The sequence below is a fragment of the Rhinatrema bivittatum genome, chromosome 7 (genome assembly GCF_901001135.1).
Source record: "Rhinatrema bivittatum chromosome 7, aRhiBiv1.1, whole genome shotgun sequence".
NCBI classification, from domain to species: Eukaryota; Metazoa; Chordata; class Amphibia; order Gymnophiona; family Rhinatrematidae; genus Rhinatrema; species Rhinatrema bivittatum.
In genome coordinates this window covers 45,604,102-45,619,319 of record NC_042621.1, presented here as the reverse complement: position 1 = coordinate 45,619,319, position 15,218 = coordinate 45,604,102, and the positions used below count along the sequence as shown (strand labels likewise).

At 49.3% G+C, this 15,218-nt stretch overlaps 1 protein-coding gene across 4 annotated transcripts in view; it reads left to right on the top strand.

Moving 5' to 3' along the window:
• The window catches only part of SNTB2 (syntrophin beta 2), a 230,899-nt gene that overhangs the window by 113,448 nt on the left and 102,233 nt on the right, over positions 1-15,218 (top strand). For 2 of the 4 annotated variants that reach the window (XM_029608317.1, XM_029608319.1), the window contains exon 4: positions 14,373-14,515. The exons of the other annotated variants lie outside the window; for them this stretch is intronic. In XM_029608317.1, the coding sequence (XP_029464177.1) occupies positions 14,373-14,515 (143 nt within the window). The remainder of the gene's footprint in view (positions 1-14,372; positions 14,516-15,218) is intronic. 4 annotated transcript variants of the gene reach the window in all.

Genomic DNA, 15,218 nt, shown 5'->3' with positions numbered 1-15,218 from the left:
AATACAGATTCAAGCTCAACAATTTCACAACATGCCAAACCAATTTTGTTATTTATATTATAATATGTCTCTGCAAAAAAATCTATGTGGGCCAAATGACAAGATCATTAAAAATACTGTTTAAAGAATAAAAAAGAAACTGCTCTGATCGTAGCACACTGCATTGCAGAAATACGTGATAAACAACAGTTGCGCTGGTTTGCGATTTGATCACATCAAACAGGATTCAAGAGGAGGTAACCGCGAGTCATGATTGTACAGAAAGGAACAGGAATGGGTTTTTAAGTTGCGTTCAGAAGAACCTCTTGGACTTAATTGTAAAATTGAATGGAACAGCTTAATTCATTTTTGATTGATATTCTAGTGGCGAGTACTTTAACATCTTGTTTGAGCATGCGCCAAGTTGACGGTAGAAGGGACATTTAAATCTTACATCACTGACAAAATACGTCAATACGTAACTCAGGATTGGTTACTTCTCAAGTAAGTTTGTTTAAAATGGGCGGCCATGTTTTTAGCATTCAGATTAAGCCCGACCAACAAGACTGAGGTTTGAGATAAAACTGAGTATAACAGACTGAAATAATTTTTGAACAAGAATATTAATGTCAACAATGTGTTTTGAATTGTAGAGTCTGCCCTGATGCAGCGTTAAAACGAAACGTTGGCGGCGGCCATACAACTATTGATGATCTCGGAAAGCACAATCTTGTCAAAAGAAAAGGATTATTTCCTAGCGTGTAGCAGATGGACTCATTACAAATGGGTATAGTGTGCTCGTGCTAGCAGTTGGAGACGGATCTGACGTCAGCACGTGGTACATATACCCCTGCAGGAAGTGCAGCAACCCAGTGATTTCCGTCTCCAAAGCAGTTTGGAGCTACCTTACGCTCGCTGAGCGTCTTTCCAAATTATAACAACTAAATTCTTAGTAGAAATCCTACCTGAAGATGAGCCCTGCACTCCTGCGGTGATACCCTCGGGTCCCTCCCCCAGTTGAGTTTCCCAAGGTGATTTCCGTGGTCCCTCGGAGGTAAGCGCCTCGGTCCGGTGGCCGGATCGCGGCAGGGACCTAGCCCCCGAATGAGAAGGGCGCGGCATAGGGGCAGCCTCGGTCCCGGTGAGGACTTGGCCCCCGAGTGAGATGAGTTCGGGCGCGGCTTAGAGGCAGCAGGTGCAGTTCCTCGAGCGCGGCGGTGACGGTACTTACCCTCTCCCCCCGCAGCCGTAGACCGCCCGGGTCGCAGCCGGGAAGTGCCGAAGATCAGGTAAGACGTACATCTTTACTTTACTGGTCTCTGAAGAGCGAGAATTAGCAGGGTCTGCCTACGTGGCAGCCCGCCAAGGAGGTCGCCATTTTGCCTGCCTGCTCACCGTAGTCATCTGCCCTGGTTCGCCGCCTCGATCTAAGCGGGGCAACTGGCGCGTATGTTAGGCGCCCGAAAATATTTGGGGCGCCCATTGCTTGCTAGGCGCACATTGCTAAGCGCATTAAGAGCACGTTGATAGGCGCACCTTACTAAGCGCACGTTGATAGGCGCACATTCATAGGCGCTCATTGATAGGAGATCAGATGCGATGGAGCGTATGAGAGCCCATGCGTCCGCAGAGCCGGCACCTCCAGAATCAGGCATAAGAGCTCTAGGCCTCTGCTCAGCGAGCCACACAGAGCGAGGAAGCAGACTCCCTATGTGCCCAATGTGAGGAGGCCCTGGGAGTTCCAGGCCAGGGCCGGTCTCAGCCCAGTTTGACTGTCAGTTCCTCAGGGAACACCCCGAACCTAGCAGGTCGCGGTGAGCAGCCAGGGAACCTCACAGACCTGGTGCCCCTACGGCTAGAGCCTGCTTCCCTCTCCTGGGTGGAATTATTCAAGGGGATTCATGCCTTCGTCAAGATGCAGTCTGATCACCGACCGGACCCATACGTACCGGATGACCCTGCCCCGGGACTCTCAAGACCTACACATGGCCACCCGCCACCCGGAAGCCCCACTTAAAGGGACTCAGATTACTCTGAGGAAGATGACGAGCCCCCCGAGGAGGGAGAACTCCCCTCAGGGATAGAACTGTATCGAACCATGAGATGCTTCTTTCCTAAGGAGGATCTTCCAGACCTGGTCTCTCAATGCCTGTCGGAGTTGGCGATCCCGGGCCAGGGCACCCCAGGGGAACCTAGGAGGAACCCCCTGCTAGAGGGCCTGCGTCAAACGGCTCCCCATTTTCCCCTCCTACAAGCAGCACAGCAGTTAATCGATCTGGAATGGAATGCGCCGGAGGCTTCATTCAAAGGGGGTCGGGCTTTGTCTAGCATGTACCCCCTAGACCCGGCAACCAAGGAGCTGCTGGCGTGCCCGATGGTAGACGCCATAGTTAGCGCAATTGTGAAGCGCACCACCATTCCGGTGGAGGGAGGGGCGGCGCTCAAGGATGCACATGGATGCTTGTTTCAGAATGGACGCCATTCTGAAACAAGCCTTTGAGGTGGCAGCCATGTCCCTACGAATTGTGACCTGCTGCACTGTGGTGACGCGCTCCTGCTTGTCACAAGCCAGGAACAACACCCTGGGAGCAGAAATGGAATCAGCCCTCTCGTTCCTCACTGACGCTGCCTCCGATCTAGTCCGTACAGCAGCCAAGGGAGTGTCATCCTCAGTGGCAGCCAGAAGACACCTCTGGCTTCAAAATTGGTCGGCCGACTCCTCCTCCAAGACTCGCCTTACAAGAATGCCCTTTAAGGGATCCCTCCTGTTCGGCACCGACCTCGAGAAACTGGCTAATAAATGGGGCGCATCTTCATTACCCCGCCTACCAGAAGACAGGTCAAGGAGGACCCAGCGCCCTTTTCCTAGACCATCCAGAGGTAGAAGCTCTCAACGCTTCAATCCGTACAGGGCTCGCTACCAAGCACCTTGTTCCCAGACCAGGAACCAGTCCTTTCGGGCCAGGCACAACAAGAGGGGAACCGGCTCGGGGTCGGGTCCCGGCCGCACCCCACAATGAGAATCAGCCGACCCATCTGGGGGAAGAAGCCATAGGGGGCAGGCTAACCCTATTTTACCGCAGGTGGGTCGAGATTACTTCGGATCAGTGGGTCCTCGCCATTGTCCAGGAAGGGTATTACCTGGACTTCCTTCATCTCCCTCCGGACAAGTTTGTGGAATCGCCCTGTCCGCCCCTCAAGAGGGCGGCGCTGGCAGCTACCTTGGAGAGACTCCTGTCCCTAAAAGCCATAATCCCAGTGCCTGCATGGGACATAAATTTTGGGCATTACTCCATTTATTTCATTGTCCCCAAGAAGGGGGGCACCTTCAGACCCGTCCTGGACCTCAAGTCAGTCAACCAGCACTTACGGGTCCCAGGATTTCGCATGGAAACTCTGCGGTCAGTCCGAAGTGCAATACAGCCAGGGGAGTATCTCACATTCCTGGATCTCTCAGAGGCCTATTTGCATATCCCAATTCATCGGGATCACCAGCGTTACTTGCGCTTCAAAGTCCTGGATCAGCACTTTCAGTTCCGAGCTCTACCTTCGGGTTAGCCACCGCGCCATGGACCTTTACCAAGGTAATAGTAGTGGTGGCGGCGTCACTCAGGAAGGAAGGCATTCTCGTCCATCCCTACCTAGACGATTGGCTGATCAGGGCAAAGTCACCGGAGGAGAGCCACCGGGCAACCAACAGAGTTATTTCTCTTCTGGAAAGCCTAGGATGGGTAGTCAACATAAACAAGAGTTCCCTACAGCCTTCACGGTCGCTGGAGTACCTAGGAGTCTGATTCGACACCCAGGAAGACCCGATCAGCCTGACCTCCAAGTGGAAATCAAAACTCCGGGATCGCTTGCAGAATCTGCTGAGCACCACTCTGCCCACAGCTTGGGACTACCTACAGGTCCTCGGCCTAATGGCCTCCACTCTGGAAGTGATACCATGGGCACGGGCTCATATGAGACAGTTACAGCGCGCCCTCCTATCTCGGTGGCGCCCATGATTACAGAACTACACCGTGCATCTACCTCTACCGGCCAGAGTTCGGAATCAGTTAGTGGTGGCTGCAGCCCGGCCACATGAGCCGGGGGTCAAGGATGTCCTCCCCAACCTGGACCCTGCTCACTACAGATGCCAGCCTGAGCGGCTGGGGAGCACACTGCGAAGAGCTAACTGCCCAGGGGCGGTGGAACAGAGAAGAGTCGGGGTGGAACATCAACCGACTAGAGGCACGGGCAGTCAGGTTAGCATGCCTGCGATTTGCCCACAGACTTCGAAACAGAGCAGTCAGAGTGATGTCTGACAACGCCACCACGGTGGCATACATCAACCGACAGGGCGGAACCAGAAGCCGACAGGTATCCTTAGAAATAGCCCCCCTGATGGCTTGGGCGGAAGCAAATCTCCAGGACATCTCCGCCGTCCACATTGCCGGGAAGAACAATGCCACGGCAGACTTCCTCAGCAGAGAAAGCCTAAACCCGGGGGAATGGCAGCTGTCACCCACAGCCTTCCAGATGATTGTGGATCAGTGGGGGACCCCGGGCATGGACCTACTAGCGGACAGGTCCAACGCTCAAGTACCCAGATACTTCAGTTGCAGGCGAGATCCTCTCTCCCAAGGGATCGACGCCCTGGTGCAGCCATGGCCTCCGGGGATCCTGCTATATGCCTTTCCCCCCATGGCTCCTGCTGGGTGCCATTATACACAAGATTCAGTGGCACAGAGGCCTAGTTCTTCTGGTTGCCCTGGACTGGCCAAGAAGATCCTAGTACGCAGACATGAGAAGACTACTGGCAGGGGACCCTCTACCCCTGCCCCCTCACAGGGACCTGCTGCGACAGGGTCCCATCCTCCACGAGAATCCAGCTCAGTTCTCTCTTACGGTCTGGCCATTGAGAGGGCTAGACTGACGAAAAGGGGATACTCAGGGCCGGTAATAGACACACTCCTCCGAGCACGCAAGTTCTCCACATCACTAACTTATATAAGGATCTGGAGAGTATTTGAAGCCTGGTGCGAAACTCGCAGCACCAATCCGCATGCCGCTAAAATCCCCATCATTCTGGATTTCCTGCAAGATGGACTTCAGAAGGGTCTGTCCCTCAGTTCAATCAAGGTTCAGGTGGCAGCGCTATCCTGCTACGGCCCCAGGAGTGCCGGCAACAGCATTGCCACACACCCAGACTTTTCACGTTTCCTGAAAGGAGTCAAACACATTCGCCCGCCACTGAAGTGCCAGTGCCCCTGTGGAACCTCAACCTAGTCTTGGAATTCCTAGCGGGACCCGCCTTCAGACCCCTCCGAGGCCTGTCCCTCCATTTGTTACCCTTGAAGATGGTGTTCTTGCTGGCCGTATGCTCAGCACGCCGCATCTCCGAGCTACAAGCGCTGTCCTGCCGCGATCCGTTTCTCAGAATCACTCCAGGGGCTATCCATCTTTGCACAGTTCCTTCCTTCTTACCCAAAGTAGTGTCACACTTCCACCTCAACCAAACCATATCCTTACCAACCACGGAAGGTTTGAAGAAGTCAGAAGAAGGTCGAAGACTGCGCCATCTCTACATCGGCAGGCTGCTGGCCAGATACCTGGAGATGTCGGAAGCAGTGCGAAAGACGGACCACCTGTTCGTCCTTCACAGTGGGAAGAAGCAAGGAGAAGCGGCCTCACGGGCAACTATTGCTCGCTGGATCAAGGAAGTTATCAAGGCGGCCTACGTAGAAGCGGGAAAACCACCACCTCTACGGGTCAAGGCTCACTCTACCAGAGCCCAAGCGGCCTCCTGGGCAGAAACTAGGATGCTGTCGCCTGCAGAGATATGTAAAGCGGCAACGTGGTCCTCCCTCCATACCTTCTCCAGATTCTACCGTCTGGACGTCCAGGCCGGGGAGGATACAGCATTTGCGAGGGCAATCCTAAACGGACCTCGGGCAGCCTCCCACCCAGTCCGGGAGTAGCTTTTGTACATCCCATTTGTAATGAGTCCATCTGCTACACGCTAGGAAATGGAGAGATTACTTACCTGATAATCTAGTTTTCCTTAGTGTAGGCAGATGGACTCAGCATCCCGCCCGGCTGCCGATAGACATGGGGTTTCATCAATTCGAGGTAAGCCATGTTTTTTCTTACTTAGGGCATCCACCCTACCGGGTGTCGACTCCTTCCGGTTGAGAACACTGGCAGTCTCCAGCTACTATCAATCGATCAGGTTAATCATGTTTGGTTAATCAATTGGTCAGTCACACATATATCCATGAAGCTTTTGCAAGGAAGATTGCTGGGTTGCTGCACTTCCTGCAGGGGTATATGTACCATGTGCTGATGTCAGATCCGTCTCCAACTGCTAGCACGAGCACACTATACCCATTTGTAATGAGTCCATCTGCCTACACTAAGGAAAACGAGATTATCAGGTAAGTAATCTCTCCAATATGGAGCAAGTTGTGAGATAAGTGCCTTTGTTGATTACGATGTCGGGATAAGTTTTATACAAAGCAAGTATTTTTGTCCTCATAACTGGGCTCTGAAAGAAAAAATCATTCTGTTCTGAAGCATTAATACAAAAGGGGCTACAGAACTAATTGACTGGAGATCGTTTGTTTCTACACCACATTGAATTCTGTAATTTTGTCACCTTAGCCATTTAGCTCCAAAGGAGTACCATTATCTTTAATGAGAGTTATTAAACAAAAAGTAGCATCAATTGAGCAAAGAATTGAAGACATCAGAATTGAAGATACCAGAATTGATTTTTTATAAAAATTTAAAAAATAGGAGGTAAATTAAAGATCAGTGATTACAACTACTGGCCAAAAATGTTTCTGAGGCAATCAGACTCTCTGCCAGCACTGAGGTCTTTCCTCCTTATAAAAACAATGTTTAAATTTGAAATGCAATTAGTTTATATTCAGTAAAATTAAAACATCTTTAACATTAATAGGAAGAATAATCTCAAATTTTGACAGCAAAGGTTCACATGAATAACTAGTTATTATTTTGGATAATAAACAGAAACTAGTTAATCCCTGATTTTTTTTTGTTGACTGTTTGATCAGGACCAGGATTTTTTCCAAGGGGGACAGGATGTTGATCCTGATTCTTTTTCTTTAGATTTTGTCCTCCTTATGCACAAAGCATTTTTGGCCTCCAGGTTTCCGCAAGCTGCTGCTTTGCCTGTGAGACCTGTGCAGGGAAAAGCTCCCAAGGTAGCCAAGTTAAAAGGCGCTGTGGCTTCAGATGTCTCTGCCGCCCCAGTGGTGCCGGGACATGCGGCGGCTGATGCAGGGGCCTCTCCGCCCCCTCCCGTGGGGGGGGGGGGGGATTGGATGAGGAACAGGGGAAACAGAATCCCCTGGATGGCGATGACCCTAAGGTGGTCCGACTGTTTCAGAGAGAGGAATTAGAGCCTCTCATTCTTGCAGTTCTTTCAGAGCTCAGGATGGAGCTCCCCCTGCTTGCTCTGCCGCAGGACTCTGTGGACCCAGTCCTAGCGGGATTTCAAATGCAGACCTGGGTTTTTCCAGTCCATGCCATGCTGCAGCAGCTGATGACCAGGGAGTGGGATGCTCCGGACGCTGGTCTGTGGGTTGGACGAGCCATGGATAAGCTTTATCCCTTAGTGGATGATTTTTTGGATCAATTGCAGTCTCCTAAGGTGGATGCTTCGGTTTTGGCAGTTGCCAAAAGAACCTTGATCCCGGTAGCAGGCTCGACAGCTCTCAAGGGCCTGCCGGACCACAAGCTGGAAGTGCTGCTCAAACCCATTTTTGAGGCGTTGGCCCGGGGTATCTGGGCGACATTGTGTAGCAGTTATATGCTGCATGCGAGCCTGCGCTGGGTACAGCAATTGCTCACGTCTCTGGATGACCTCCCTCCGGCGGAGTCTGAGCAGGTGCAGCATTTGGCTGCTGCAGTGGTATATGGGGCGGATGCACTATATGACCTGATCTGCACTTCTTGTACTCTGTACTTTTGAGGCTCCGGAACTGGTTAGCTGATGTTTCCTACAAGGCCCAGCTTGGTACTATGCTGGTTAAAGGGGGGTTTTTTTGTTCGGGGAGGATTTGGAGCAGTTGATCACGTCCCTGGGGTGAACAAACTTCACAAATTGCCAGAGGACAGACCGAAACCCTCCAGAGGTTTTCCTTCATCCTGCTCTCGCTTTTGGGGACAGCGGAGAATTCGGCAGAACAGGCAGCAAGCAGTACCCAGGAACCAAGCCTGGTCTTCGTCATTTCGAGGGGGGGAAGTCTTCTGAGAGGGTGGTGCTTCCTCCTCTCCTGCCTCCACGAATACACAATGGGGCCGGCCCATCCCTCGATCCCTCTGGTAGGGAGTTGCCTGTCCCGATTTTACGAGGCGTGGGCCAACATTACTTCTGATCAGTGGGTGCTAAGTATAATTGAACGAGGCTACGCTTTGGAATTTGCTCGGCCTCTAAGAGACTTCTACCTAATATCTCCTTGTGGCCCACAAGTCAAATGGCAGATTGTTCGCCAGACTCTTGAGCGCCTACTGGCTCTGGGAGCAGTGAAGCCGGTCTCCCCAGGGTACTGGGAGAAAGGGAGGTACTCCATTTACTTTGTAGTTCCAAAAAAAGAGGGGTCCTTCCGGCTGATTTTGGACATCAAGATGGTAAACAAGTCTCTCAAAGTGCCACACTTTCGTATGGGTCCCTGCAATCCGTCATTGCAGCGGTACGCAAGGGGGAATTCCTGGCCTGTCTGGATCTGATGGAGGCCTACTTGCACATTCCCATAAGCGAAGATCATCAAAAGTTTCTTCGATTTATGATCCTGGGAATGCGTTACCAATTCTACACGCTACCCTTTGGGCTTGCGACCGCGCCCCAGACATTCACCAAGGTCATGGTGGTTGTGGCGGCATTTCTCCGGAGGCAAGACCTGCTTATTCACCCATACCTGGACCATTGGCTTATCAGGGCAAAGTCCAGGGATGGCTGTGTGGAGGCGGTCCACAAGGTGACCAATATTCTGGAATCCCTCGGTTGGGTCATCAATCAGGTCAAGAGCAATCTAGTTCCCTCTGTCATTGGAATTTCTGGAAGCCAGGTTCGACACGGCATTCGAGAGAGTTTTTTTCTTCCGCCGGACAGGAGAAACAAACTGATGGACCAAGTTGTTATGGTTATGAGGTGTTGGAGTGGATTCTTGGGTACTGCGGTGATGGCCACTCCCACGGGGAGGAGCCCTGTGAGGAACCGCGGTACTAGGCTAGACTCTATACACGCAAACACAGAGAAGTTGTATTTATTGTACAGCTCGATGGTACTGCCTGGGGAGTGAGCAGCAGGGAAGGTAACCCAGTGAAGTAGTCCAGGGGTACTCAGCAGAGGAGACCAGTCTCACACTCGAGTAGGATAGGCAGCGCGGCGTAGCAGGGACAGGTCCCGGATATAGATACGGAGCGCTGAAGATGAGACAGACTGAAAGGATTAGTACTCACTGAAGCAGAAAGCTGTATTGTTGAAGTCCTGGCAGGCAGAAGTTGTTCAGTAGCAGGCACCAGATTAGGGAGAGCAGGCCCTCAAGGAGCGAGTACCCGGTATCCCAAGATAGGTACCTCAAATAGAGCAGAAGGGCCCCCGAGGAGTGGGTACCCAGGTTAGTGAAGAATTACCCTGAAGGGCAGAGAGAGCTTCTTGTGGCAGCTGGGAAGAGGCAGAGCAGCATAGACTGGAGGCAATCCAATCCTTGCTAACTCAGTTTGTTAGCAAATGAAGGGCAGGCTAAATACCAGGAGGTTCCCATCATGATGTGGGTGGCGTGTGCACATGCGCACCCTAGGAGGCCCTCAGGAAAATCATGGCGAATACAGTCGCTGTTGTCGTTCCGGGGACGCCGGAGACAGCGGCATGAAAACGCGGGAGCAGCCATCTTCCCAAGGCTTGAGGAGAGAGAAGGAAGAAAGGTGAGGCACAGAGGTCTAAGCCGTCTGAGACCGAACGCAACACAAGTTCAGCACTTGTTGGATCTTCCCTTGCCCAAGGCCTGGGACTACCTTCAGGTGCTCTGTTCAATAGCATCCACTCTGGAGGTGGTTCCTTGGGCTTTCGCTCATATGAGACCGTTACAACAAGCATTACTTTCCCGGTGGGACCCCAAGTCAGAGAATTTTCAGTTCCTTCTACCACTCACCGATCACGCCAAGTCCAGTTTTGGGTGGTGGCTTTGCCCACACAACCTGTCTCGAGGAATGGATCTGGAGATTCCGAGATGGACAGTGGTGACTACGGAAGCCAGCCTCTCCAGCTGGGGAGCTGTCTGCCAATATCATTCTGTGCAGGGCAGTTGGTCCCTGGAGGAGTCTGGATGGTCTATCAATTGCCTAGAGACCAGAGCGGTTCGCTTGGCTTTGCAACACTTTCTTCCACACTTAAGCCATCAGGCGGTTCGCGTCCTCTCTGACAATGCGATGACGCAGGAGAGATCACGGCGCAGAGGGGGTCGACGCACTAGTGCTTCCCTGGCCAACCTCAGTTCTCCTGTATGTGCTCCCTCCTTGGCCTCTAGTGGACAAGGTGTTTCGCAGGATAGAGGTCCACCCTGGGAGAGTAATCCTGGTAGCTCCAGAGTGGCCCCAGATGTCTGTGGTTTGTGGATCTCATCAATCTGGCCATGGACGGACCTCTGCGACTCTGACATCTTCCACATCTTCTCAGTCAAGGTCCTATATATTTTGACCAGGCAGCTCGCTTTTGTCTAGCAGCCTGGCTTTTAAAAGGAGGAGATTGAGAAAGAAAGGATATTCTGAGGCAGTTATCACTACATTGCTGCTAGCCAGAAAGGTGTCTACCTCTCTCTCTTATAGTAGAGTGTGGAGAGGGTTTGAGACATGGTGTCGGGAGCAAGAAATCCTTTCCAGACACGCTACAAATGTTCAGATTTTAAGTTTTTTGCAAAATGGTTTGGCCAAGGGCTTGTCCTTTAATTCCCTTCGGGTGCAGGTAGCGGCCCTAGGCAATCTGGTTGGTAGCTCGGTGGCGTCACATCCTGACTATGGTACGTTTCCTCAGAGGAGTAAGACATTTGAAGCCCCCGTCCGTCCGATATGTCCGTCGTGGAGTCTTAATTTGGTTCTTCGCGGATTGTGTGACCCGCTGTTGAGCTCCTTAAGTCAGTAACGTTGAAGGACCTCAACCTGAAGACACTGTTTTTGGTGGTCATATGCTCAGCTCACAGAATTTTGGAGTTGCAAGCGCTTTCCTGTAAGGAACCCTTTTTGAGAATCTCTCGGAGGTGTCTCTTTGAGCGGTACCGTCATTCTTGCCCAAAGTGGTTTCTTCCTTTCATTTAAGCCAGTCGGTTGAGCTTCCAGCTTTTCCTGATTTAGCGAACACTGTACAACATGCTCGTGAGCTTCGTAGGTTAGATGTTAGACGTGCTTTACTACGTTATTTGGAAGTCAAATTCTTTCCGACTCTATGATCATTTGTTTGTCCTTTGAAGCGGTCCCAGGAGAGGTCAAAAGGCTTCTAATACGACTTCTCGATGGTTGAAAGGAGCCATTTCGTCTGCATACCTTTTTGTAAAGGACGACTGGTTCCTGAGGGTCTGAAGGCCCATTCTATTAGCTGTCAAGCAGCTTCTTGGGCCGAATGACACCGCTTGGATTTCATATTCTGATATAGTAGGGCAGATCCTTCTGATCTGGAAGAATTGACTTGTGGGTAGACCACATTTGAATGAATAAGCGTGGTGGCTGTGAAACCTAAGAAGGTTGTTCTGATCTGTAGGTTTTCTAAATATAGTGGTTGTCAATGTGTCTTCCTGACGTGATAATGAAACATCCAAAAATGTCATGGTGTGGTTTGACCATTGTGCCGTGAACTGTAAATTTTCATTTACCGTATTGATCCATGTGCAGAATGCAGAAGGATCTGCTCTACTTTGTCAGAATGTGAAATCCAAGCGGTGAAACTCATGGAACGATTTTTACAAAGTGGCTATCCGAAGAGAGTCATCAAACAAGCCTACAAACGGGCTAAATATTCTGACAGGCAGACCCTTCTTACATATAAGCCGAAAAAACAAGAACCCAATTTGGTTTGTGTATTAAAACAAACTACAGCATTTCCTGCTATATCGGCAGCGATCAGAAGACATTGGCATATATTAGGGATCCACAATATATTTCATGAACAACCATTGATAGTGACATCCAGGGGCAGTAACATCAGGGATCGTCTCGTACATGCGCAAGCACCACAACAGATGGTTCAGGGCAACAGTGGACATTTTAAATGCAGTCAATGTACTCATTGGACAAACTGTATTGAGGGGCATATATGGGTCTATCCGGTATCCGGATATAAGGTGATATGCAAGTCACGTACTACTTGCAAATTCAGATTATGTTGTATATGCTTTAGTCTGTGATTGTCCCAAGGTTTATATAGGGAGAACCACTCGTAATATGAGACCGAGACTAAATGAACACAAGTCCCGCTTACATACCCAGACTCTAACTGCCCCCACTGTATACAATGTCAACATTCCTTTACACAAATAAAGTGGACTATCATTGATCATGTACAAGCAACCCCATGTGGAGGTGACTGTATTCATTCATTAAATTTAAGGGAAGTCTACTGGATTTTCACTTTGGGTACACAATCTCCACAGGGATTAAATGAAGAACTTGAATGGAACACCCTTATCTAGATGTAACATGGAGTGACGTCATTCAGATAATTTCATAGCTGTCACATAGTGATGTCATTTGATGTATACCGGCATTATAAGCAGATTTTGTGTGGAACATATAAATTAGATGAAATATGGAGTGTCGTGTTTCAAACAATTTCACAGCCGCACTTTGAAGCACCGCAGTTACCGTACATCGGCATTATTTGTACAGCTCGCATGGATTATGTTAAGATAGATGAAATATGGAGCGACGCGCTTTAAACAGTTTGACAGTCATAGCGCGATTAAGTCATCTTACGTTTATCGGGATTGGTTACATTTCAAGGCAGGCTCAATAGATATAAGGCAACATTAACCAGGACATTTAAATCAACATGGCGACCGTATACATGGCCAGCAGAACTCAGTAAAACGCTGAACGATACCAATTATTCAGATACAACAGCACGTCCCCTGATGAAGAATCGTTGATTCGAAACAAGGCCCTGTTGGGACATGGACATGGCAGATGGATACATAAGCAGATAAGTTCAAGGGAAGTTGACTCATGTCTTATATTCTTGGCTTACTTAAAAAAAAAAGTGTCAGCGTTTTTGGGAAAGGTTTGGCGTTTTTTAAAAAAATTTAAAAATTTTTTTTGCCAAAGCAGTTAGTGACTTGTGTCACAAATTTATAAAACAATTTTTGATTCTACACATTGTCTCACTATTTCAACATTTTAAATACACATTTGTGCACGCTGAGCAATTATAGAAATACCCACCATGGGTGGGAGGAGGTTGGTTAGTGATTAAAATCATAATATGCTGCTGGAGGCAGTGATGCGATGAATCCATATGAAACCTTTCTCTTCTCTCCTTAAAACATATTTTTTGTGTTAATTTGTTTTTGCTTAACTTAGATAAAATAAATACAAAAAGCTGGATAGACACTTTTGCCATATGAAATCATTTAGAAACAGTAAATAATTAAATCTTAATATCCGAGGTGATATCGTGTCTCAGTGATATTAGTATTATATCCCTCAAAAACAACCAGTGCATCGTTCAGTTGATGCAACTACAACATTTCTCCATGCTTCAATGGCGGGGGGAAAAGGGGAATTGGATTCAGACATTAACCAAGAGGGCCCAGATTTTGATGGTCTGGGAAACAAATAAGCACGGTGTGGCAGAAACTACCATAAGCTTGCTGGGCAGACTGGATGAACCATTTGATCCTTTTCTGCTGTCATTTCTGTTTCCATGCTCTCTGGAAAGACCGCTCTGTTCTGCGTGTAGATAGTAAAGAAATTGTTTTTTTCAGTTGGGGATTTTTCAGGCTCCTCTGTACATGAACGGACATAGATTTGGGGGGTGAAGTTTGCTTATGTTTTTTTATTTTGTCTTGGCTTGGCTATAAGTCATACCGAAGGACTGCAGGTGCACATTATCTTAAGTAGCACAGTGTCAGTAAAACTTTTCTGTTTCCATCTGCTGGTAGGGATGAAAAGCCCATGCGTCTGGACTGATCTGGGGTATTCCAGGAATGAAAATTAGCAGGTAAACACCAATTTTGCTTTCTTTTTGTAGCTCTGGTTGCCTATTATAGGAAGGTCCTTTTACGCTGGGCACACTCACCAACCTATTCCCTGCCTACTACAGTTAGTGATGGAGAGCACTGGGAGTGCCTGCTGTACTTCCTGTACACTGGAAAACTAAAAGCAATTCTGTTTTTCAGCTGAGGCTTGATGGTGGACGGCAGCAATGGCGACCCATCGTGATGACTATAACAGAGAAGGATTTACTGCTGTATGACTGCATGCCATGGACAAAGGACTCATGGGCATCGCCCTGTCAAAGCTACCCTCTGATTGCCACCAGGTAGGAAGCAGTGCCATCCCTCTGCAGTGCAGGATTCTGAAGCTGGAAGAAGCAGGAGGTCGGACACTGATACTGCCAGCATATGACTAGATACCTTCAGACACTGGATGGTGTGAATGTTGTCTGAGTTGTGCTCTGAGCTATCCAGAAACCGTGTATTACTGATCCTCTTGTTCTACATATGCAAGGTGATTAGGAAAAAAGAAATGGGAAAACCCTGCTCTGCTGCTTTGTGACTTGCAGTGCCGTTTAGAGGTTAGAGCTAGAGTTGTGAACCTAGCAGGACCTGAGTTCCTGTTCCAGCTTTGGCATTCATTGAGTGATACTGGGCACAATGTTTAACTGTGCTCTCACACATGGTCAGCTCTTGAGGCTACATGAAGGTGAATAAATTATGAATTTCCTGTCGTGTAGCCAGATGGACTCAGAACGAATGGGTATAGTATGCTCGTGCTAGCAGTTGGAGACGGATCTGACGTCAGCACGGGTGTATATATACCCCCACAGGAAGCGTAGCAACTTAGTAATTTCCGTCTCCAAAGCAGTTTGGAGAGCCTGCACGCTCGCTGAGCGTGTTTTCCAAATCTACTTTCTTTTTACTAAAACTTCTACAGCACCATCGAGCCCCGCACTCCTGCGGTGATACCCTAAGGTCCCTCCCCCAGTTGAGTTTCCCGGGGTGATTTCCGTGATCCCCCGGAGG